At 53.8% G+C, this 25,007-nt stretch overlaps 1 protein-coding gene across 1 annotated transcript; it reads right to left on the bottom strand.

Annotated features, from left to right (window-relative positions):
* On the bottom strand, positions 1 to 24,698 carry LOC114040389 (low-density lipoprotein receptor-related protein 5-like; the record flags this gene model as incomplete). Its single annotated transcript, XM_027858483.1, has 13 exons — positions 1 to 474; positions 1,746 to 1,843; positions 7,666 to 7,805; positions 8,779 to 9,015; positions 10,471 to 10,581; positions 13,262 to 13,498; positions 14,580 to 14,705; positions 16,311 to 16,520; positions 17,531 to 17,721; positions 19,615 to 19,823; positions 22,499 to 22,698; positions 23,858 to 24,181; positions 24,611 to 24,698. Coding segments are annotated over 13 exons (2,433 nt in total), but the record flags the coding sequence as incomplete, so codon positions are not given.
* Positions 24,699 to 25,007: the final 309 nt, after the last annotated feature.

Genomic DNA, 25,007 nt, shown 5'->3' with positions numbered 1-25,007 from the left:
TTAAGTTAAAAAATTAAATTTATAAATATTTTTCCACTGTACAAAGTTTTCACAGCCCTGCCCACCCTGGTATTATTCACATTTTTTGTGTTTTAAAATCCCAACCATATTTATTTATTTTTTAAAATCATAAAATATATTTTTTCTTTGTTCATATTTAAAAATATTTACAGGGGAGAGGGAAGATGCAGGCCCAGGTGGTGGGGCCGAGGTCAGGAGGAGTCCGTGCAGGGCGAGGGCGGGGGTGGGAAGAGGTGGAAGTAACTGCGCTCAGTGGCTGGTGACGGTGGGCAGCTCTCTTCCGCTGACAGGTACTGGCTGTGGGGAGTGGGCGGGGGTGGGTAGGGGTCCGAGTCTGAGTTCAGATCCATGTAGTATTTGCTGGCCTTCCATCGACCGGTGGTGCAGTCGCTGTCACACACGTCTGTGCTGCACGGCGTCGTGGGCGGCGCGATCCCTCTGATGATGTACGGTCTGGAAAGGGAAGAGGGAAAACAAAGACGTTGGTGCCAGGAGGCCAGTGTCCACTTGTCCAGGAAATGAGGCAGGCCCAGGCGCCTTGAGCTGGGGCAGCTGGTATGCCTAGGCCGGGTCTGGACCCTGGAGGATACAAGTAGAAGAGAGCCCTGGGACCTGGAGTCCAAAGACTCAGGGTTACTCCCAGCTCGACGACTAGTTCAAGGCACTATATCTGTATGAGTCTCAGTTTCCTCTTGTGTAAAATGGGGACATTCCTACTTAGAGCCACTTAACTCACGAGATTTCCGTGAGTGCTTTACGGACCTTAAAGCACTATAAAAATGTGAGTGACCTGAGTTCAAATCCTGCATTTGACAATTATGATCCACATGACCGGGCAAATCATTTCACCTCCTCTGTACAATGAGGACACGGAACAAGATGGCGCCCGACGCCTCCTGCGGCATCACCGTCATTGAGCAGTAGCCAATTATTACAACTCTTAACAAGGTCCAGGCCTTCCTGAGGAGGCGGGGCCCTTTGCTGTACCCAGTCCCTCACAGCCTGGGGTCTTGTCCAGCTCTTCCCAGTGCTCCCTGGGGCTGGAGTCCGCCCTGGAGCCCCAGGTCTCCCGGCTGGATTCCCAAACTGGGTGCCTGCCATCTGCTGAGGCTGTTCTCAGGGTTGGCCACAAGGGGGCACAAGACCTCTGTACTGGACAGCTCCCCGGCTGGGAAATCCTGCAGATTCTAGGAGTGGGCTGGCAGCTGGGCCAACCTCCCCCTCCCTCCTGGCCACTACTGCCCCAGCCCTGTGGGCCGGGCTTGGCAATGAACAGAAAGCCACGCCCGCCCCCTCCATGCACACTAAGTGTTGGATGGGGACTGACTTAATCCTGCGGAATAGCCACCCTCTGCTAGAGGCCCTGCAGGCAGAGGACCCGGCTTTAATCCCACCCTGACCGCTCATTAGGTGTATGTAGGATCCTGAGCATGCCACTTAAAACTCCCTGGGCCTAAGTTTCCTCATCTGTAAAAGGGGGATTAGATGTCCTCTGAGGTTCTGTCCAGCCCAGATCCATGATCCTATTACCTCAACAATCTGATTTGAGGATTCATCCATGAACTAGGAACCAGGAACCTGGGTTCAGGCCCGTGGCCATCGCCATCGTTAACTTACTGAGTGGCCTCGAGCAGATCAATGGTCTCATCTCCCTCCTGCGTGCCGCGGGGGACCCCTACGCCATCGCCTGGCAGGCGGACGGGGGCGGGGGGAAATCCACGTACCTGTAAGATCTCGTGGTCGAAGGAATGTTTGAAGAGTAGAACATCTCTGTGTTGTACAAAGAGCGGTCAGTGGCAGGAGAAGGGGGAGGGTTCAGGATCTGGGGAGGGAGAGGACGAGAGCTCAGCACCTCACACACTCATTCTCATTCCCCCGCTTCCCTCCTGCCCGCAGCTGGGCAGCGCTGTCTCCTGCTATGAGTCACCCAGATCCCAGGAGGCTGCAGAGGAGGCTTTGACCCGGGAGTCACACGCGGACTGCCAGCCGTGTCGCGTGCCGTTCCCAGAGATGGAAGCCCGAGCTCCCCAAGTCTTCGTCAGTAAGAATCGTCAATCCGAAAAGCCCTCCACAGAAGTGACTGCAGTCCACGGCCCAATCATAATTTGGGATTATAGATTTAGAGTTCATCTGGTCCAGGGGTTCTTAATCCCTCGGGGGGGTCTATAGATACATTTCAGGGGATCCATGAACTTGGATGGGAAAAATATTATGTGTTAATTTTCATTGACCTTTCCTGAAATTTAGCATTTCCTTCAATTATGATTTTTTTTTAAAACTCAGAGCATCATTTGAAGAAGGCATCCATAGGATCCACTAGTCTGCCCCAGACCCACAACCACCACATTCATTTTAGAGATGAAGAAACTGAAGGCTAGAAAGGTTAATGACTTGGTTACGGTCACACAGGCAGCGGGTGTCAGAGCTGAGATTCAAGGCCAGGACTTTAGACTCCAAGTCCTGCCTGGGGCTCCAAGGGGTCACCAGGGCTGCTCGACCCAGAGCTAGCACTCTGGCTAGGTGCCTGGCACTGATGCTTCCTACCTAGATACACTTGGGACAGTCACTAACCTCCCTGGGCCTCAGTTTCTACATCTGTGAAAGACGACTTCTGAGGTCTCTTCCTGGTCTAACCTGAATTTTGATTGAGCTAATCAATCAATCACTATACATTTATTAAGAGGACGCTCACTGTGTATTGAGCACAGTATATACTAAGAACTAGGGACACAGAGACAGAGCAAAATAAAAATAAGCCTTGCCCATGAACAGCTTCCACTCTTCTGAAGAAACAACATGCCTGTACATCTCCCTAAGCAGTTATGAACAGACACAAAGTCAATACTTCAGTTGTCGTCCTTTGAAGAGGACCATGACATCAGGGAGGTGAGGCCATGACGTGCGAGCGAGCTGGGTTTAACCCAGGGAGGGCTGTGCAAAGTCAAGTCACCGGCCTCACTTGGTCCTCCAGAGCCCTCTGGGTCCAGTGGCCAGACAGAGATCAGGATGATTGGAGATGGTTATCGGGCCGCTAGGTGACGCCACAGTGCATGGAGCACTGGGCCTGGACTCAGGAAGATTCATCTTCATGAGTTCAAATCTAGACTCAGACACTTCCTAACTGTGTAATCCTGGCAAGTCACTTTACCCTGTTTGCCTCAGTTTCCTCATCTGTAAAATGAGCTGGAGAAGGAAATGGCAAACCACTCCAGGAGCTTTGCCAAGAAAACTCTCAATGGGGTCATGAAGAGTCAGACACAACTGAAAAATGACTAATACTTAAGTTGGTTTGGGAAGGGAGAGAATGCTCTCGGAGCTGGGCAGGGGTGGTCCATGGCTTCACGCAGAAGGGAGCGCTTGAGCTGAGTATTGAAGAAAACCAGGGATTCCAAAAGGCACAGATGAGGAGGAAGTACATTCCAGGCATGGGGGACAGCCTGTGCCAAAGCACGGAGATGAGAAATGGTGTTTTATACGTGATGGAAGCCCAAGAAGGCCCATCTGGCTGAACTGTGGAGTGTACAGAAGAGAGCAATGTGGAATGAGCTTGGAAAAGCAAGTTAGACGGAGGCTGTGACAGAGTCAGGATTTGAACCCGCGCCTTCCTAGACGCCAGGTCAGCATTCTATCCGCTGTACCACTCGGACATTCAGTTTTGTGGCTGGGTTGAAACAGAATGTGACCCGACCAGCCTTCTCTCCTAATTTGTTGAAAAACTGAGGCCATTCGCTGTGAGCGCCTCCTTCTCTCCTCATCTCCCAGCGCTCCATGCAGTCAGCCGTCATCTTCTCCTTCACCCCCTCTCAGACGAAGAGGTGGCCCGCCTCCTCACCAAGGCCAACCATCTACTGCACAAGTGACCCCAGCTTGTCCGGCCTCCTCCCACAGGCTGCCCCCGTTGGCTTCTCCGCTCTCTCACTTATCCTCATTCTCTCCCAGTCTACTGACTCCTTTCCTGCTGCCTACAGAGGAGACTGAGGAGAAGCAGTCAGAGAGGGAGGAGGAGAACCGAGAGAGAGAGGGGTAGAAGTGTCCCCAAAACCCAGAGAGAAGAGAGTGTGGCGGAGGAGACAGGGGTTCGCAGAGAGGTCAAGGAGAACGAGGACTGAGAAAAGCCACTGGGGTTGGCCATCGGCAATGCCCACATCTCCCCCATCCTCCAAACGCCTCCCCGATCCCTCCCTGCCCACTAGCTGTCATCCCATCCCACAGTCTGCTCCCTCGCGTGGCTGTGTGGCCTGAGGCCATCCACAAGGCTTGCACTTCCTGCCCTCCCACTGTCTTCTTAACGCAACAGCTGCCCTCCGTCCTCCTCAGCCAAGTGAAGCTGTTCTCTCCAAAGCTATCAGTCACCTCTCAGCTGCCCAATCCAATGGGCTCTTCTCAACCCTCGGCCTTCTTGACCTCTCTGCGGCCTCGGACACTGCTGATGCCCCTTCTGGACTCCACTCTCTCCTGGTTCTCCTCCTCCCTCTCTGACCACTCCTTCTCAGTCTCTTTTGTCGAATCTTCTTCTAGGTCACCCCCGCTGAAGGTGAGTGTCTTCCAGGGCTTTGGGCTAAGTCTTCTTCTCTTCTCCTTCTACATTTTTTCACTTGGTGATCTCATAGGCTTCCATGCTCCCGTTAATCAGCCTCAGTGGCTCTTTCAGGATTAAAAAGGAAATTCTCTGTTTGGCATTCAAAGCCTTCAAAACCTGCCCCCTCAAAAACTGGAACACTAATGCATTGTTGGTGGAGTTGTGAATTGATCCAACCATTCTGGAGAGCAATTTGGAACTATGCCCAAAGGGCTATAAAAATGATCCAGTGATCCAGTGATACACCTTCTACGTCTGTATCCCAAAGAGATCATAAAAATAGGAAAAGGACCCACACGTACAAAATATTCATAGCGGCTCTTTCTGCAGTGGCAAAGAATTGGAAATTGGGAGGATGCCCATCCGTTGGGGAATGGCTGAAGTTGCGGTATATGAAAGTAATGGACTGCTATTGTGCTATAAGAAAGGAGGAGCGGGCAGACTTCAGAAAAACCTGGAAAGACTTGTATGGACTGATGCTGAGTGAAGTGAGCAGCACCAGGAGAACGTTGTACACAGTAACAGCCACACTGTGCGATGACCAGCTTTGATAGGCTTAGTTCTCAGCAATACAATGGTCCAAGACAATTCCAAAAGATTAATGATGGAAAATGCTAACCATACCCAGAGAAGGAACTACGGAGTCTCAATGCAGATCGAAGCATCCTGTTTTCTCTTTTTTCCCCCTTCTCATGGTTTTTCCCTTTTGTTCTGATTCTTCTTTCACAACATGACTAATGTGGAAATACGTTTAATATGGTTGTACACATATGACCTATATCAGATTACTGGCTGTCTTGGAGAGGGGGGACGGAGAAGGAGGGAGAAAAAAATTTGCAACTCAAAATCTTTTAAAAGTGAATGTTGAAAACTATCTTTACGTGTAATTGAGAAAAAATTCTATTAAGTAGTGAAAAACCCCTTCCCCCTCACCCTTCCTGCCTTCTCCCCACGCGCTCGCCGGTCCTTGCACAGGACACGCCATCTCCTGATTGCAGCCATTCCACAGGTGTCCTCCTGTGCCTGGAATCATCTCCTTCCCATCTCTGCCCACTGGCTTCCCTGGCTTGCTTCAAGCCTCAGCTACAGTTCCACTTGTATGAGGCCCCTTTCCTGCCTCCCTGCCTTAATGTCTTCCCTCCGTTCACTCTCTCCAACGTGGCCTGGATGAAACTTGTTTGCACATAGCTTCCTGCTCGCTGTCTCCCCAGCGAGACTGAGAGCTCCTGGAGGGCAGGGACTGGCTTTTGCCTTGTTTGCATCCCCAGAGCTTAGCACAGTGCTTGGAACGCAGTAGGTGCTTAATGAATCCTTACTGACTGACCAACATCTCCATGCTCTTCCCACCGAAGAGGTAACACACATCACTGCCATTCCTGTAGCACCACTCAACAGACATGATCTCATTTAATCAGATGACAGACCTAGACCAGTCATGGTTTTCAAAGCCAGTCTGCAAGGGTGGCCACCTACAAAGCTCGGCATACAGTAGGCATTTAATAAATGCTTGTTGACTGAAAGGAAGCATCCTCTCCTGGGTCTCCTGTGTCCTGGATGAGGTCTGGTGTTTAGTGCTCTCTTGATTTCGTGACCTAAAACATTTATTCTGATGAGCAGCAAAAACACAGACCTCACACCACTGTCTTATCCAAATCTCTCATGTCAATGAATGCCGGTTCCCCAAATCTAACTGTGGATTGTCTGAGGTAATGGACGGACCAGATGATGGGAATGATGGAAAACCAAAGCTTATCAAAAATCCTAAATCTAGCTGGTTTCCAAGCAAGAGTTTGGGCCCGTCCTCCATGGTCTCCACTGGCCTGGTGGAGTTGATGTGAATTCCAACAGGCTGCCACTCCCTCAGGGGAGGGAGGCCTCAGGCCCAGAGAGGCTGAACTCAGGGAACTTTTCTGGGTCCAGAATCCTGAGCGTCCACTGGAATCCAGGAGGCTGTAGTAGAGATGGAAAGGCCAGGACTAGAAAGCAGGGGACGCGAGCGGAAGAAAGTCCAAGAGAGAACAAAGGCCGTCCCCGTCAGTCCCAGCGTTTCCTGTTAGCCGTGGCCTGGGATCCGGCCCGCGTGCTCGAGATCTCCGTCAGCGTCTGCTTCCCTCGGATCAGCCCCCCGGCCAGCATCAACAAGGGCCCTTTGGATCTCGACACACTCCCACCCATTGTGTCCACAACGGTCACCTCCTTTGGAGGGGGCAGCAGTTTGGGGACCAAGCCTCCTCTGCCTCTGGGAAGCCAAGGCCCAGCTCAAGCGTCCGAGCCCGCTTTCTGTGCCACATCCACTTCCTGGCCATTGAATAGTAGCGGAGTGGCGCCAGAGCTGTGAGAACACCGCGTCTGATGAAGGGAAGGGGAGGGCCTGGTTCAGGACCCCAGCAGGTCGGTGGCCAGAGGCAGCACTGGAAGCCAGGAATGATCCAACACACGAACACTTCTGGTCTCCCCGGCGCTGGGGGCCGTCCTTTCTCCTCCCATCTGTACCTCCTGCGGCCCAGCACGCAGGCCTGGCAGACCCATCATACTGGCTGGGTGACCTGGGCGAGGCACCATAGTTGCTAGTGCGGTCTCTGACTTCACACGGTCTCGATCCCACCCTCTCCCCCCACCCCCTCAGCAAAGGAGAAGCTTCTGGAAAGCAGCAAGATCGAGTCACTCCTGTGTCAGTGCCAAGAACCGTCCTCTGCACCTGATGCAGATTTGGCCAATGCTTGTGAATCAAACTGAATAGTGGAGGTTGTAGTTTGGTGACAAGACGGCTGGACGGAAAAGTCGGAAGATTGGGGTTCACGCCCTGGCTTTGAGAGGACAAAGGGAAGGAGGAAAAGGAGGAAAGAGAATGAAAATACAGAACACAAAGGAAGAAGGAAAAGGCAGAAAAGAAAAGAAAAGAAGGAAAGAAAGAAAGAGGCGCTCAAGGGGAGAGGCTTTGCCCTTAACACCAATGACGGCGCTTTGGGTTTCTGTCTCTGTTGTCTCCCCTTCTGGGAAGTGGAGGCAGGGAGGCCCTGAGAAGAGGCTGCCACCCCAGCTCTGCGGCCCCTCCCTGCACTCACCTGTGGGTATAAAGTGGCTTTAGTGCTGGACGAGCTGCTGGACGAGGCCCCGGTGACGTGGTTCCGATCGTAGATGGGCAGGCCGCTGCTGCCCCCCATGAGGCTCATGGAGCTGATCATGGACTTGCCACAGGAGATACCTGTGGAGGGACATGGGAGGGGGGTGAGCGGGGGCTCCTGTGCTGCCAGGCGGGACAGGACAGGGGTCTGCATCACCAAGGAGACCCTGGAAAGCCCAGAATCTCCGAGCTGGAGGGATGCCAAAGGTCATCAAGACCGGCCCATCCTGACCGCCACTCGTCTTGACAGTCAGGTCTCCAGACCTGGCAGGATGACCTCCGGTGGGGCGGGCCCTGGAACTTCTGAGGCCGCCGGCCTACTCCCCTTTCGGACAGCTCTCCTTGCTTCAGCTTTCTTCCTGAGCCTACATTTCTCTCTCTGCAGCCTCCACCCATTGCTCCTAATTCTTACTTCTTTTTTTTTCTTTTGGTGAGGCAATGGGGGTCAAGTGACTGGCCCAGGGTCACACAGCTAGTGAGTATCATGTGTCTGAGGCCGGATTTGAATTCAGGTCCTCCTGACTCCTGGGCCGGTGCTCTATCCACTGCGCCACCTAGCTGCCCCCTAATTCTCACTTCCATCTTCCACATGGCAGCCCATTGGAAACTTGAAGACAGTTAATGCCAGGCTAATATTCCCAGTTCCCTCAACTGATTCCCATAAGGGATGAGCTCAAGGCCTTTCACACCATCCTGTCCTCTTTCCTTTGGACACTTTCCAGCTGACTGCTCTTCCTAAAATACGCCACCCAAACAGCAGACAAGACTCCAAGAATGGTCACCGCCCCCCACCCCACGCACTGAGCCATGGCAGGTGGCACGTATGGCATTTACCATGCTGCCATCTTTCTGGGCTCCATTATCACCACTGGATTGCATCCCATATTCCACAACATTAAACAAAATGGTGTTCCTATCCCCCTGCCGCCATCCAAAGACCGTGGAAAGTTGGGTCGGTCTCAATAACAGCACTAATAGTAACACCAGTTGACATTCATTCGATCTATAGATTTCAGGTAAAAAGAGCGTCTTATGTACATCTTCTCATCCCTACCTGTAAAGGTGCCATGCTGAGAACTGCCAGGGGCTATGAAATTGAGGGGGACGTGAGGGGTGCCACTGACGTACTCGTGGGGGAACGGCCCACTGGCCCCTGCGTATCGCTGGCAGATCACTCGCTGGCAAACAAAATACATCCCTCCCATCACAAAGAGGGAGAGGATGATCCCGATGACGGGGCCGATGGCGTTACTGTGGGAGGGTGGGTCATCCGAAGGGGGCTTTGTGATTTCTGCCAAGAGAAAGACAGGAACAGTCAATGATACTTCAACAGCAATGGCGTCATCTTGGGTATGGAAAGATGGAATACCGCTGGCCCGCCACTATGGAAAGTCTGGAGCCCAGGGCTCAGCTTAGGCACTTGTCCTTCTCTATATTATTTATTTCAATGAATCGATCATTAGAGAGGCCTATAGTGGGGTAGCTAGAGAGGGGGCCTTGGAGCCAGGAAGACCTGCATTCCAATCTTCTCTTCTGCCATGTTATGGCAGGTCATACCCTTGATACCCCTGGGCAGGTCATCTACCAGGCAAAGCCTCTTAGACGGTTCTCTAAGGCTGTTAAGCTACCAAGCAGGTGCCCATCTGCATTGGCAGGATCAGGACCATGAAATCATAGGTCCAGATCTAATCTAAGCAGTCCATCACGGAATCTGAGAGTTGGAAGGGCCCCTCACACTCCAATCCACACCCAAAAGGAATCCCCATTATAACATACCTGACAAACAGAATCCCCACTAAATGAACATGACAATTGACCTCCGTGCTTTAATTAAGCACCACCCCCATGAGCCAGGCACTGTGCTCTAAGTGCTAGATGGGGACCTGACCGTCTACACATCATCATAAACAAAATCCAGAGGTTCCCCTCCTTGGCATCCTCTCCAAAAGACCCCGAGTTCCCACTTGCTATACTCCAGCCTTTGTGGCCGGATGCAGGCGGAGTAGGGAGGCAGCAGGGACACACGGACTTTCCCTGAGTGACGCAGCCTAGAGGTGGGTTGAGCTGGGTAATGACCGGCTTCATGAGCCCAAGAAGCACCGGTTTGAGTGCAGGATCCCTCCCGGACCCGACTAGGGCCTCCCTCTCCGGCAACAAGGGGTTGTATTATTGGAGAGGCAGAGGGATGTGTCACCAGAGACATTATGGAGCTGTCCTCTCAGTTCTGTCTTTCACAGACAACGGCACCAGCCACCCATCTGGTCTTCCTGCCCCCAGCATCTTTCTTTCATGCCCACCCCCCACGTTCCAGGAAAAGCTCATCCCTGTGGAGATTGCTCCAGCTCTGGTACTCACATTGGAGGGCTGGAAGGTGGAGCAAAAAATGCTTCCCAAAGCCTCCGGGTACAGCCCAGCCAGCTCTTCACTGCCCACCAGCTGCTGTGCTCAGTTTCATCTCCGCCCACCACAGCCCTGCACCAGGCACCCTCTCCTGCTTCTGCTTTTCATCCTCCTTTTGGGTACTGTCTTCTCCCACTAGATTGTAAGGGCCTTGAGGGCAGGGACTGTCTTTTTCATATTTGTGCCCCCAAGGCTTAGCACTATACCTGGCACACAGTAGGCACTAAAAAATGTCTATTGGACTGGATTGTAAGGGCATTGGCCAAGGTCACACAGGTAGCCAGGGTTAGCGCCAGTCGACTCCAGGGTGCCCCCTGCCCCTTCCGCTGCCCCCTCCCCCACTCACCACACAAGAGCTCGTCAGAACCGTCCATGCAGTCGGGGAAGGAGTCACACTGCTGCTTGATGAGGATACACTGGCCGCTGGCACAGCGGAACTGGTTGGGCAGGCAGATGGCTGGTGGGAAGAAAGCCAAGATGAGTAAGTCAGCCTCGGCCTGACAACCCCGCACCCGCTATCGAGGGACGACGCCTCTGTCCTGAACACCTTGGGGTCTGTAAATGCTCAGTGAGCTACAGACTTCCATTGCGTCAATCAATAAACATTATTAACCACTGTGGGTGTGCTCAGTGTAGGGGAGCCTGCAACGGGCATGGGCCCTGTCCTCACGGAGCTTACAGTCCATTCGCGCACGAGGGAAGCGGACGGGGTGGTCTCTGCCAGGTCCGATGGCCTCTCCCCCTCCGCACCTTTCTAAACCTCTACGGCCTTTGACCCTGCTGATCACCCTCTCCTTCCCCAGACTCTTCTCTCTAGGCCCTTGTGACATCGCTCTCTCCAGGTTCTCCTCCTACCCAGCTGACCGCTCCTTTGCACCTACATCCAAGTTACACCCACTGATGCAGGAGCACCCCACGGGCCAGAGATGGGTGAAGGCAGACGCCAAAGGTGGACGTGCAGCCCCGAAAACGGCAGCCCTCACACCAGAGGGGCTCGTCCTCCCAGAGTGGCCCTTGGACCTTTCAAAAAGGCTAAATGACCTCGGGCTGGCTGAGCCCAAGGTCAGACACACTCCAGCAGACGTCCTAGGCCAGGCGGGAGTGCAAAGACTGCCCAAGCAACCCCTGCATTGCATAGAGCCCCTGAGGAAAAGAGGCCCTTTCACTGACACAAAATGATCTTGTTTATAGGTTTTTAAAAGAGGATTTGGGGGGTGGGGTGGGGCAACTAGGTGGCGCAGTGGATAGAGCTCCGGCTTTGGAGTCAGGAGGACCTGAGTTCAAATCCGGCCTCAGACACTTGTCACTTACTAGCTGTGTGACCCTGGGCAAGTCACTTAACCCCAATCATCTCACCAAAACCAAGCAAACAAAAAACAAAAAAACAAAAAAAAAGCAAAAAAAGGGGATTTGGGATAGAGCATGAGGCCCCTTTCAGAAACTCTAGCTTCCTGACTCAATTTTTAAATTATAAAGACAGGTGTGCCTATGGCCAGCTGGGACAAAAGGGAGAGATGAGATGGAGCGGAGGTCCGTCTAGCAGGAGAGGGGGCCGACAAAGGAACTTGGGGGAGGCCGCGGGAGGCGAGGGGGGAGGGTGGAAGGCTTTGCAAGCGTGGACGTGGGGGCAGGCCTCCGGTGCCCAGGTGCTGGCGACAGCAGAAGGGAAGAGGGGGGAAGGCTCACAGCTACTCGGGGACGTCCCATCTGGCAAATGCCGGACGCCGCTTCCCCGCCAACGGCTTCCTTTTCTTCCTACTGTCAAGATTTTATGAGGAAAAAGAGACAACGCCCTTGGCGGGTCCACGCCTCAGTTCCTGCTCTGCCAGACTGGGGTGGATGCCATGGTCCCCGTGACCTAAGTCAACGTCCAGAGCCCTCTGGAACGGCGCAGAGATCACAGACTTAGGGTTCAAAGGGGCCTCAGGAACCACTGAGCACAATTCTCTTTTACCGGTGAGAAGACCGAGGTTCAGAGCATCACACTCCTCACTCCGCCATCCCGTTCCCTGACTGCAGAAGATGGAGAGGAAACGTTCTGAGAGCCAGGGACCCAGCCCTGGAGGCTGAGGAGCCAGGATGAAAGGCTAGGAACCGGCCACACCTTTCCTCCTCGGCTTCTGGATCTTCCGCCGCCGGGCACCAGGGAGGAGGGAAGTGCAGAGGGCGGGTGCCGGGGGGGGCATGTTTCTGAAATATCTCAGCAGGGAAAATGTGGGGGGTTGGGACAGGAGAGTCAGGACTTGGGCTGTGTGAATCTGGAATACCTTTGGGCGAGGCCCGTGGATTATAAGCCACGCCTGCCCAAGACTTCTGGGCTCCTGCTGGGCAAACTTAGAGAAGGCACTGAGTGTCTCGCCCAGGGTCACAGCAGGACCTGAACCTGGGGCTTCTGGACTCAGCAGCCAGCTCTCCCGACCATCCCACCACATGCTCCTTCTGGAGCAGACATTGTCAGCAACCGCTGTGGCTGGAAGAACGTCACCAGCCGACGCCCAGTACCCGCGGTGCCAAGCAAGAAGAGGGCACCGAGGGTCCTCTTCTGACCCTCCCAGCGGCACCCACGGCAATGCTGTCCTTCTCCAAGAACTTCGAACACCTCTCCGAAGCTGCTTTCTCGAACCTAAGTGTCACGGGCCACCTGGCCATGCTGCTTCCCTGCTCATGAACCTTCAGCGGCTGCCTACCGCCCAGAGGACACAAAGCGACCCCCTCGGCCGGGCATCTCCTCGGACTCTCATTTCATTTAGACTCCCCCTTTCATACGCTCTCCATTCCCGCCCAACTGGAGATCTCGCCGCTTCCTGAATTCAGGATTCCATCTCCCACCGCCAAGCCTCGCTAAGGCTGCCTGGCTGTCCCAAGGCTGACAAGCCCTCCCTCCTGCCTCAGAACTCCTTCGGGGCCCGAGTGATGAGTCACCTCCTGGACGTCCTTCCTGAGTCCCCCAGCCCTCAGTGCCTCCTTCCTTGGCAAGAACGAAGGCTTCCTGAGGGCGTTTTGGTGCTCAGCCCCTACCGCACGCCGGGCACGCAGAGGGCGCTCAGAAAAGACTGGTGGGATTGGGTTCTAAGCGGCCCGGTGGGAACTGTCCCGAGGCCCCCCCAGGCCCCCGCTGTCATGAGACGTCACCGTACCGTCGCAGTCCGCTTCATCAGACTTGTCCTGGCAGTCGATCTCTCCGTTGCACCGCCAGCGCAGGTCAATGCACTGGCCCTTCTCACACTGGAACTGGGAGGCCGAGCACAGCGGGCAGTTCGCCTCGTCGCTGTGATCGTCGCACTCTGGGAAGCCGTCGCACCTCCAGGCCATCGGGATGCAGTCGATCTCCCCGGTGGCGCACGTGAACTGGTCCGGGGAACACGTCGGGGGCTCTAGGGAAAAGACACCAAGGAAGCCCATGGTCGGGCGGCCAGCCCGTCTCACGTGGCCCTCTTGAATAGCTGACCTTACTCTTCCTGTGCACATAAATGTGGATATGCGCACAGAACACACGGGCATGTACATGGATATGTGCGTATGTACAGAGACACACACATAAAAGAGTCTGGGTTTGTGATTTCATTAGTAAAGGAGACGCCTCCGACGCAGGGAGGCACCTTCTCTGCCACGTATTGTCTTGCCTGGCATTAAGTACCTTGCCCAGGGTCACGCAGCTAGTAGGGATCTGAAACGGGATTTGAACTCAGGTCTTCCTGACTCGAGGATTAGCTGAAGAGACTAGAGCTGTTTGATGGGAGAAGAAAAGGCTCAGGGTGGGGACCCGATGGCCATTTCAGTGTATTGGAAGGACCTTCCCTCGGAAGAGAGAGGGCAGAGTGAGGAGCAGAGAGACAGCGAGGTTTCAGATCAATGGCAGGAAAACCGTCCTAACCAACGGAGCCGTCCCGAGGCATGACGGGCTCCTGGGGAGGCACTGCGTCCTCCCTGACTTGGGGTCACTGGCACAGTGGAGGCTGCGTGCTGGGGACGTGAAGGGCTGACTTAGACTATTCACACTGAGCCCGGCACACACACACACACACACGCACGCACGCACGCACACACACACATGCACACACACACACGCGCACACACGCACGCACGCACGCACACACACATGCACACACACGTGCGCACACACACGCGCGCACACGCGCACACACACGCGCACACATGCACGCACACACGCGCGCACACGCACGCACACACACGCACGCACACACACACGCACACACACACACACGCACACACACACACACTCACACACACGAGCCCCACTGGATCTCTCAGATCTTGCTGAGATCTGGAAGGGTTCATAGGATCCCTGATGTGGAGGTCACCGAGCGCCACCACCTCATTTTACAGATGAGGAAACTGAGGCACGGCGAGGTCCAATGACAACGAGGGAGGTTCAAGGAGGCAGCCAGCCTCACCAGCGTCCTTAGAAGGGAAGTAAAATGACCCGGGACCTACCTCCACACGTCAAGAGGTTCTGTAACAGGACCAGGTGGACGGGGCAGGAGCACCTCGGGGTGCCATCGCCTTTGGCGATACAGATGTGGGAGCAGCCTCCGTTGTCTCGGGAGCAGGGATGAGCAGCTGTAGAAAGGACACGGCCCAAGACGTGCTCAGGGGAGCGTCCTTCCTGACCCTGGGCGCGTGGCCAGAGAAGTCCCGCGGCCAAGGAGCCAGGGCAGAACGTCCCCCGCTAGACGAGGTGCCCGTCTGGTCCGGCGGTGTCTGCGGGGACCCCTCCACGTCCCACCTCCCCCGCGAGGGGGCGTAACGGCGAGAACGCCGGACTGGAAATCAGGAAGTCGAGAGCTGCAGACACTAGCTGTGTGACCTGGGCAAGTCACCTGACTAACCTCTCTGCCCCTCAGTTTCCTGATCTGTAAAATGGAGACAATGATAGCATCTCCCTCCCAGGGATGTTGTGAAGATTAAATGAGGTAACAGCTATAATGCACTTGGCAGGCCTCACAGTGTCACGTATACGCGTGCTGTTCTCAAGTCTCAGCGCTAAGCCTGGAAGTCAGCCCATGACCCCGTTTCTCTTATAAGGTTGGTAGTATATTATTTTGGGGCAGCAGGTGGCGCCACAGAGGACAGAGAGCTGAGCCTGGAGTCAGGAGTTCAAACCCAGCCTCAGACACTTCCTAGCTGTGCGACCTTGGGCAAGTCACGTCACTCCGTTTGCCTCAGTTTCCCCATCTGTCAAATGAGCCAGAGAAGGAAATGGCAAACCCCTCCAGCATCTCTGCCAAGAAAACCCCCAACGGGGCCACAAAGAGTCGGATGTGACTGAAAAATGACCGAGCAACAACCCGGTGTATTATTATTATTACAATTTTACACATGAGAAGCTAGTAAGAGTAACGATGATAGCCAGCATTCCTGGAGCGTTCCAAGGTCCACAAAGCACTTTACATCCTTTCTATCGCTCGAGCCTCACGACAATCGGGTGAGCAGGGTGTGACCGCCAACCCCAAGCGAGGAAACCAAGGCAGACTGAGGAGAAGTGGCTTGCCCAGGGCTACACAGCTGGGCACTAACGTCTGAGGCTGGATTTGAACTCGGGCCCAGCGCTCTATCTCTCATGCCACCAGCTGCCTTTGGGAGTGAGCAGAAACCAGGTGACCGTGGGATGCACATCAGTAACGGACCTGAAGGGTCGTCTCGTTCAAACTCCTTGTTTTACAGATGAAGAAACTGAGGCCCCGAGAAAGGAAAGCCCATCCCACCCCCCCCCCAGGCAGCAAACATTTGCTGGTCAGCACTGACTCCAAGGTAGACGCTGTGCTAAGGGGGGGGGGATACAGGGAAGAAACAAAATACTTTCTACCTTCCAGAAGGGGATGCTCTATTAAGAGAAAGACAAGAGGAAATGAATACAAGTGATACAAAGTAGCGCCCCAAGGGTACAACCAGGAGGATCCAGAGGGGCTTCCTGCAGGAGGTGTCCCCTAAGCTGTGCCTTACAGGAAGCCAGGGAGTCTAGCAGGTGGAGCCGATGCCCAGCGAGGGTGGGCATCCATCTGGGCAAAGGTAGATGCCAGAGACAGAATGAGTGCGGCAGCTGGACAAATAGCTCGTCCAGGGCTGTGGGGCAGCCCCCAGACCTGAATGGAGGCCCTTGATTTCCCTAAAAAGGGCGAAAAGAGAGGCCTGGAGCCATGGGCTCCATGGCTGGGGCCATCTCACCGAACTCGTCCATGTCGATCTCTTCCACCGCGTGGATCCCCGTGAGGTGAGAGATCCGGCCCTGGATCCGGGTCCTTTTGTAGCCACTGGTCTTCTCTACCCGCTCAATCATCTGCTGCTGACGGTCAATCCAGTAGAGGTGGTTGCCCAGCACCGTCAGGCCCATGGGCTGCACGATGTTGGAATCCTCCAGAGTCACCCGGTTTGCTCCTGGAAGAGACGGGAGGTCACAGAGGGAGGGGCTCCGGCAGGGACGGGCGGACCCCAGCCTGGCCGGGGGTCTGGAGCTTGGCTTTGCCCCGCTCCTAAACTACGGGTCTGAAGGGCAGCCGGGGAAAGGCAGTGCCCTATACGTCGTGACTGGCACGGCAGAGGGCATCCTAGGCAGCTGGGGATGCCAACGCTTGGCCAACCAACCAACAATCCTTGATTAAGAACTTGTTACGTGCTGGGGAAGCAAGCTCAGAGGTGAGACGGTGCTCGCCAGTGTCTGCGTCCTACTGGAATGATCATAATGTCCCGATGAAAGACACAGGTTGTCCACGGGTTCCCCTCAGCCCCACCGGGAGGCGGATTTAGAAAGTAATAATGGGAGGAGCGTTTGCCAAAGGCGGATGCGGACCCAGGTCCTCCCGGCTTCTAAGTCGGTTCTCTGCCCACGCATCACACCGCCTCCAATAATAACAAGGATGGTGATGGCAAGGACGTGGCATCTCATTTTATTCCCATGACAGGAGGGGCACTATGGAGGCTCAGAGGGGTCATGTGCCCACAGGGCTGGTGGGTACTGACCAGGAGGCTTGAGGAGCTTGCCTCAATTTTCAGGGATGACAGAAGAGGGGCACCCCAGCTTCAAGCTCCCAAGAGATTCTAAGATGCTTGGAAGCACCCCTAAAGAAGGAGGGGCCTTTTCTTCAGTGTCCCCCAGGTAAGATCCCTGCAGTCCTCAGGCAGCTTAGAAACGTTCTGGAGTTTGGGGATTGGGTATATATAGCCGGCCACCCTCGTGGGCACTGACCCTGAGCTTCGGGGGGAAACTTGACCATTGTTCAAAGCCTACATTCCAAGCACGACTGACAGCCCCACCCCGGTCATCCGCCCCAAAGCTGACACCCTGGGCCAGCCGAGATGCCCCTGCACTGAAGAAGACCAGCCAGACGGCCGCTGGCACCAGGCAGGACCAACCCAACCCGAGAGGGCCGCTGCAGGATGGCACTTACCTGACAAATCGCAGCTCTCGATGCGCTTCAGGTCAGCGTCCACCCAAAAGAGTCTGCCTAGCTTATTGTCAACGACCAGAGCCACCGGCCGGATGAGGCCGGTGGTGAACAGCACTTCCCGCTCGGTGCCGTCCAGGGCCGCCCGCTCAATCTTGGCAGCGCGGTCCTGCATGTTGGTGAAGTACAGGTACCTGCCAAGGACAGGCGTGCAGGCCGTGAGCGAGGGCGGCCGACGGAGATCTCCCCCACCCCAGCCGAGCCAGCCTTAGCAAGGTCAGGGAACTCATTCAGAAGAATGAGACAGAAGCCTTCTGACAGCAGGGACCGTGTCATTTCTCATCGTTGGAACTCCAGAGGGTATCTCTGAAGACCATCTGACCCAGCATCTAAATGGCACTGGCCCTGGAGGACGGGGTCCTGAGTTCAAATTCTATCTGGCACTATTGAAGTAAGTCACTCTGCCTCCCTGGGCCTCAGTTTCCTCAACTGTAAAATGAAAGGGGTGGAGCTTGTCGGCCCAAGGCCTCTTCCCGATTCAGATCTATGATAACAAAATTTTACAGATGAGGAAACTGAGGCCCAGAGAAGTGGCAGAGCCAGGGGTCTAACTTGGGTCCTCTTTTCACGGCGTAACGCCAAAATCCAATTCAATAGGAGGAATTATTATAGAAACCGGGGTGGGAGGTGGCAGTTAGAGATGCTGTCTTCAAATATCTCTCCCTCAGTCATTTTCAGTCATTTCCAACCCTCTGTGACCCCACCGGGGTTTTCTGGTGAAGATACTGCAGCAGTTTGCCGTTTCCTTCTCCAGCTCATTTTACAGATGAGGAAACTGAGGCAAAGAGGGTGAAGTGACTTACTCAGGGTCACACAGATAATAAGCATCTGAGGCCAGATTTGAACTCAGAAAGATGAGTCTTCCTGACCCCAGGCCCTGCGCTCTACGCACTACGGCGCCACCTAGCTGCTCTAGGGCTCTTATATGTGGGGGCAGGGTAGGAGGACAATTATTTTGAAATAGGACCGGTGAGTGGGACATTGAAGAAAGACAGATTCTGGCTCCAAAGAAGAATCTCTTAAAGATGAAAGGCGTCCAATAATGGAGAAGGCCAGCTTGTGAGGTAGTGAGATCCTCATCACTGGAAGTATTAATAAATCCTTCTCAAAGATGCCTTCAAGGGGATTCCTATGCCAGGTGGGACGCTAGAGTGGATGGCCTATTATAAGACCCCTCCCAGCTCTAAAACAGTCATCTTGGAATTGGTCAGGAGAGCTCAGCATAATATTCCTTTCAAATTTCTTGGTCGGGGAGTGTGATACACTCAGCCGCCGCTCAGGTCTGCCAAGACATCGAGAGCCTAGGATTCCATCAGCCTGGGCACTCATCCACTAAGGGAGAGCGCTGCCCAACTATAACTTAACGCCTTCAAGAGGCATGTGAAGCTCAGAGGGGACATGATCTGCCCAAGGTCACACAGCTAGTAACTCTACTTGGGGGCCTGAACCGTGATGGAGTAGTTTAATAAGTTTCAGAGGTGGGGTTGGAACCCGTGCCCTCCTAACTCCAAATCCAGTATGGTGTCCTCAGGGGGCCACTGCTTCATTACCTACAGACATGGAACTAAAAATAAGACTTGATCTCAACTAGATTAGCTGCTTTCATGTGGACGGTGCCTCGTGGCTCGCAACAGGTTTCAGAGGCATTATTTCAGTCGACCTTCCCAACAATACTGAGCAGAAGGTACTGCTACTTTCCAAGCCATCACTGGCTTGAAGAAGAAACTGAGACTTGCAGGTGAGAAATGATTTCCCTGAGTGCATGCGCCTCCTAACATCAGCTGACATTTCTAGGGTGCTTTAAGGTGCGCACATTTTCTCCTCTGACCCTCGCACGCACCACCCTCCTGTGAAGGGTGGTATGCTCGCCCTTCTTTGCGGAGGAGGAAGCTGCGTGCTCCACGGCTGAGAAGCGCCCGAGGTGGGGTTCGAGCCCAGCACCCTCCACTACGCCCTGAGACAAGTAAGGAAACGGACGGGGCTCGTTCTGACTCTCCTCCGCGCCATCCCGGCCGCTGGTCCCTCACCCGCGCTCGGCGTTCACCACGATGGCTCTGGGCTTGTCGTGGTCCCCACGCAGCACCACGCCGATGGCCTCCCCGCTCAGCCGGTGCACGTTGATGGTGTTGGTGGCCTCGCACGTCCAGTACAGGGCGTGGCTGTAAATGTCGATGCTGAGATCGTGCGGCTGCTTTTCCGAGTTCTGGCCTTGGTTTGCAGAAGTCACAACAAAGGGCTGCAACACGGAACCAGATGGAAGTTCAGCTGTCAGTCATTTTAATGGGGACATCCTCAACTGTGCGCTCCCTGGGGGCGGGGCACTGCGCTTTCTCTAAATTTTGTATTCACGCCCAGCCTGGTGCTCTGTGGACAGGTAAGTGCCTGGTATACAGCGGGCGCTTCACAGTCACTCGTTGACTTATTCAGCTCAGGAAGCAGTGAGTACCTAATAGGTGGTAGGCATTAAGGATATAAACCACGCACAAGCACTCTCAACAGTGTCTGATCTCAGGGAGCTCGCACTCTTCTGGGGGGAGGATGTGAAATGGCCAGCCAACGGAGAGTGAACGTTGAGTCCAGAAAGTCAAATTAGCCAGCCGATCTGGGTCCAAACCCTACCTCTGAGGCTGACTAGTCCTGAGACCACAGGCAAGTCGTTTCACCTCTCTCGGCCTCGGTTTCTCCATCTGTTACATGGAGATAACAACCTCGCAGAGTTGTTGTGAGGACCAAATGAAATAAAGTATAGAAAGAACTCTCAAACTTTCCTTCCTTCCTCCCATCCGCCTGGTGCCCCCCCCCACTTCCAAGTGCTCATCACGTTGGCTCCAGCCTTAGTGTGGGCATCCAATTGGCATGGCCCAGTGCAGCTCAGGACTCCTGGGCTCACATGACCTCCCCCCGCAGGCTCCCTGGTAGCTGAGGTTATAGGCGTGGGTCACCACTCTCAGCGCCATGTGCAAATCTTAGAGCATCACATAAATGTGAGCTGTTATTATCGTCATGGGGATCTGGCCAATGAGGGCCTACTGGCCAACCCTTTCCTTCACCGTGGAGTGAGTGGACTGGCAATAATCAGGGAATACCCGCTGTAGAGGACAGCCTGGTTCCTCCATTCTGCATCATCTTGGATTTCAGGGAGCAGATACCCTACGGCTCCATATGGGCTGGCGGCAGGCAGAGCCCCCAGGACGTGCTCGGAGAACTGGGCTCTCTTACACTGTATTTTGGAGTGGAACCGATTTCATTGGTAGAGACAGTTCCCTATGAGGGAACAGCTTCAATCAATGCAGACCAGCACCCTCTCTACTGCGTACAGTGTTAGAGCTGTTTGTGGCCACGGTGACAAGACAAGTGACCTGCCCAGGGTCACACAGTCAATATGTATAAAGGTGGTCTTCCAGATGCAGCCTGGTGCTGCCATGAGGAGGTGGTCATCCACTGGGGAATGGCAGAACATACTATGGGGTATGAATGCAACGGATTACTCTTGTGCTCAATGAAATGACGCCGCGAAGAGTTTCAGAGAAACCTGGGAAGATTTATATGAACTGATACAAAGTGAAGCGAGCAGAACCAGGACGATCATTTCTACAACAGCAACAATGTAATAAAGTTCAACAACTCTGAAAGACTTTGGAACTCTGATCCGCTCAATGACCAAGCATGATTCCAAAGACTCATGATCAAGCATGCTGCCCACCCGACTGGGAGTGATTGATGCAGGGTGCAATGTTTTGGGGACATTTCGGGGCAAAGTAAGTGATAGGACTAGATCTCCAAGTAGGGACTTTATCTGACGTAACAACAAAGAATACGCCTCCCTCCCCAGTAACTGTAAACTTGATCCAACTATCGAATTATCCTTCAACCACAGGAGAAGGACTTTGCCCCTAATGAAGCAAGACTGCTTCCAGGCTTTCATCATTACAAGGATTTGGGGTGAATAGAGAAAGGTAATTTCCCAAATGGCTCAGGTGGCACTTGAAAGTCTCCTAAAGCCTCTCTTTTGAGCTGTTTGCAGCCTGCAGCCAGCCTGTCACAGCAGAACTGCCTGCTTCCAGAGCCCTTCAGGCAATGTACACCCCACGCTTTCTGCTTTCACTGCGGGGAAGCACCCATCCAACAATTAGCACTTTCTGCCCTTCCAACGCCCAGGGCAAAGGTCCTCTCTGAGCCCGCCCCGGTCCCTATCAATGAAGATCAAAGCACTCCCTGTCCCACATAGTTACAGACCCCGTGAGCTCCCTGCTCTCTGACGCAGAAGAGTCACGACCATTGGGGTCAGCCCCAAAGGCTCATCATGGCAGAGGCAGAGGCAGAATGAGGGTGCGGGCTTGGGACTGGGTGAAGAGGTCTGCAGGTGGGCATTGTGACCGCAAAGACAAATGCTTATTAAGCAAGGTTAACTAGCTTTAATTCTGCACTTAGTCACCCACTGATAACCGGTCCTAGGGCTGTGATTAGTTACTGTAGACAACACCAATGGGGCCAGGATGATATTCTGACATTCACAGAGGACATTAGGGGTGCCACAGGGCACAGAGCGCTGGATCTGGAGTCAGCAACTCCTGAGTTTGAATCCAGTCTCAGATACTTACTAGCTGTTTGACCCTGGACAAGTCACTTAACCTCTATCTGCCTTACATTTCCCATCGGCAAAATAGGGATAATAGCACCTATTTCCCAGGGTGGTTGTGAGAATCAATAAGTTAGTATTTGTAAGGCATTGGGCAAATCTTAAACTGCTCTATAAATGCCAGCTAGCAGCAGCCTCATAAACGTCATCTTCGTCCTCCTCCTCCTCACTGCACAAAAACTGGGATTCGGGCTCCTGGGAGGACAGGTGTGCAAACCTGTGCTGATGTCGCACACCCGCTCCCCACCCCCGTATCCGAGAAGCAGACTTGCCTGGGTCCCGTCGTCTTTGGCCCTTTTAATGTTCTGACGCCCGTCCACCCAGTAGATGAACTTGTCCAGTGGGTCGTAATCGATGGCTTTGACGTTCCGCAAGCCGTGCAGCGGGAGGACCACGTCCGGGCTTTGCTGGTCATCTGGTATCATTCGGCTGATGGCACACTTCTGACTAAACAGCAGGAAGGCGGTGGGTGCTGAATGAAGGGGCCAGAAAAGGCAAAAGGAGAAGTCTGGTGAGAAAAGCCAGGCTGGCGGGCGCGTGTCCTACACTGGGGACACCAGGCAAGGCTCCAGCTCAGGTCAAGATATTAAAAACGACATGGATGCCAAGAAGAAACCCTCCTGTCCTTAATGCCAACTCCAGTAATGTCTTCTGGTTGCTTTGACCTCACCCGAGAGAAGACTTCTTTCATCCTTCAAACCAACAGCTCCTATTCTCAGCTCTAGGACTAGGTGATTTGTTTTTCAGCCTGAGATACTTTGAGCTGCCTCTGAGCTAAAATGCACCATCGCCCCCAAACTACTCTTGATTCCCCACCTAGACTCTGGGAATCCCATTACTGGCTTGGGAGGCTGAGGTTTGAATGATGGCGCCTGGTGGGGAAAGGCTTGTTTGGATTAACGGTCACGTCTTCAGAATTCTAACCTGCTCTCAAACACTCAGGGGAGAACAATTTAGATTTGGCCTAGTCCTGGAAACTTTCAGAATAAAAAAATTCAGGAGACAAATGGGACCACCCCCAGTTGTCCAGGATGGTTTCTCATTCAGTTTGGCTGACTCTGACAGACATTTATTAAGAGACTACTGTAGGCGAGGCACCTGGGACACGGGGAGGAAATAAGATGGAGTGCCTGCCTGCCTTCAGGGAGCTGACAATCTCTTAAATAACCACCCAAATAATTATAATGCGCATACACGAAATTCTATCTCCTGCCTTCACGCCTTGGCATGGGCTGCCCTCAATTGGACGACTCCTCTTCTTCCTGGAATCCTCAATTCCTTTCAAGGGTCGACTCGGGCGTCCCCTCCTATAGGCGGCCTTTCCCGACTCCTCTGTCTCCCAAAATTACTTTGCGTTTATTTTTTCAACATATACCATACTAAATCAAATGTAAGCTCCTGGCGGGCAAACACTACTTTCTTTTTGTCTGTGTTCCCAGTGCCCAGCATAGTGCCTGACACACAGTAGGTGCCTAATCACTGAACTGAATGGCTCAGCCCATTGGTTGACTCAAGAATCAAAACGCCATCCCTTAAGTGGACAGGAGGCCAATAGCCCTCCCCCTCCCCCTCCCCCAGGCCTGGGGGTAACTCTTGGTGAGATTGGACAGAAGGGGGTCCAAGGCACATACAGCTGCAGTTCCTGTGGTTGGGATCCAGTGTATAATGGGTCGCGCATCCGCATCTGTAACCATTGGGGATGGCCAGGCACAGCTGCCCACAGTGTCCGTTGTTTTGTATGCAATCATTCAGACCATCCTGGCGGGAAGAGTGGAAGACCAGGATGTCCATGACAAAGTCCAAGTGGCCCTGAATCAGGGTCCGGTTTTTGCCATTGACCTTATCGGCTCTCTCGATGCTGTGGAGATTCCAATCGGTCCAATAGATGTAGTCACTGTACTGTGTGAGTCCAAAGGGGTGTGGGAGGTCATCGGCAATGATGACCCTTTCTTGACCTGGAGGCGTAAAGGACGTCGTGTTAGCGGTCAGAGCAGAAGGAAGGAAATGCACACAGCAATAGGCAAAGACCCCCCAACAGTCAGAGGGGGTCAAGAAGGAAATGGGCTACGTCTGGAGGTTCTGGTTCACCCTCTTGGGAGGGTGGCCCACCCTCCCTGGCCCACAGTAAGGGTACAGTGTTAGTTATTATTATCATTATTGTTAGTAAGCACTGGACCTGGAATCAGGAAGACCTGAGTTTACTGGCAGTCTCAGACATTGTGTGACCCTGGGCAGGTCAGAAATATAAGGGCTGAGCCGGCTCCACCGCTAGGTGGCCATGGACAGGGCAGTGCCCACTCTGGGCCTCCCCTTCCTCACCTGTGAATGTGCAGTAGAAAGTACAGTGGGGCTGGTATGAGACCTGGGCAGAGACACATCGTCACCTCCAATGGTCAGCTGCGTCTCCTCTGTCCCTTGCTGGCTGGTGACCCAGGCAAAGTGCTTCACCTCCCTAGCACTCAATTCCCTCATCTGCAAAATGAGACCCTTGGGCCAGACTACAGGATTATGTTATCTAAGAATCTGACCTGCCATAGACCTTAGGGACCACTCAGTCCAGCCCTTATATTTTCGAGATGTAAAAGCCCCAGGAAAGTGGAGGAGACCCATCCAAGTGACCTCAGAGCTCTCTCCTAGTTCTAAATCTTAACATCCTAACATGAAGGCAGATCTCAGGTCAGATCTCTGAGGTCACTGTCCAGAGGTGAGATCTCGAGGTCACTGTCCAGAGGTGAGATCTCTGAGGTCACTGTCCAGAGGGTCAGATCTCTGAGGTCACTG

Source organism: Vombatus ursinus, unplaced genomic scaffold (assembly GCF_900497805.2).
Source record: "Vombatus ursinus unplaced genomic scaffold, bare-nosed wombat genome assembly UNPS02013066.1, whole genome shotgun sequence".
Classification (NCBI taxonomy): Eukaryota; Metazoa; Chordata; class Mammalia; order Diprotodontia; family Vombatidae; genus Vombatus; species Vombatus ursinus.
Note: the sequence above shows the minus strand (reverse complement) of the source record. Positions and strands in the feature narration are given on the sequence as shown.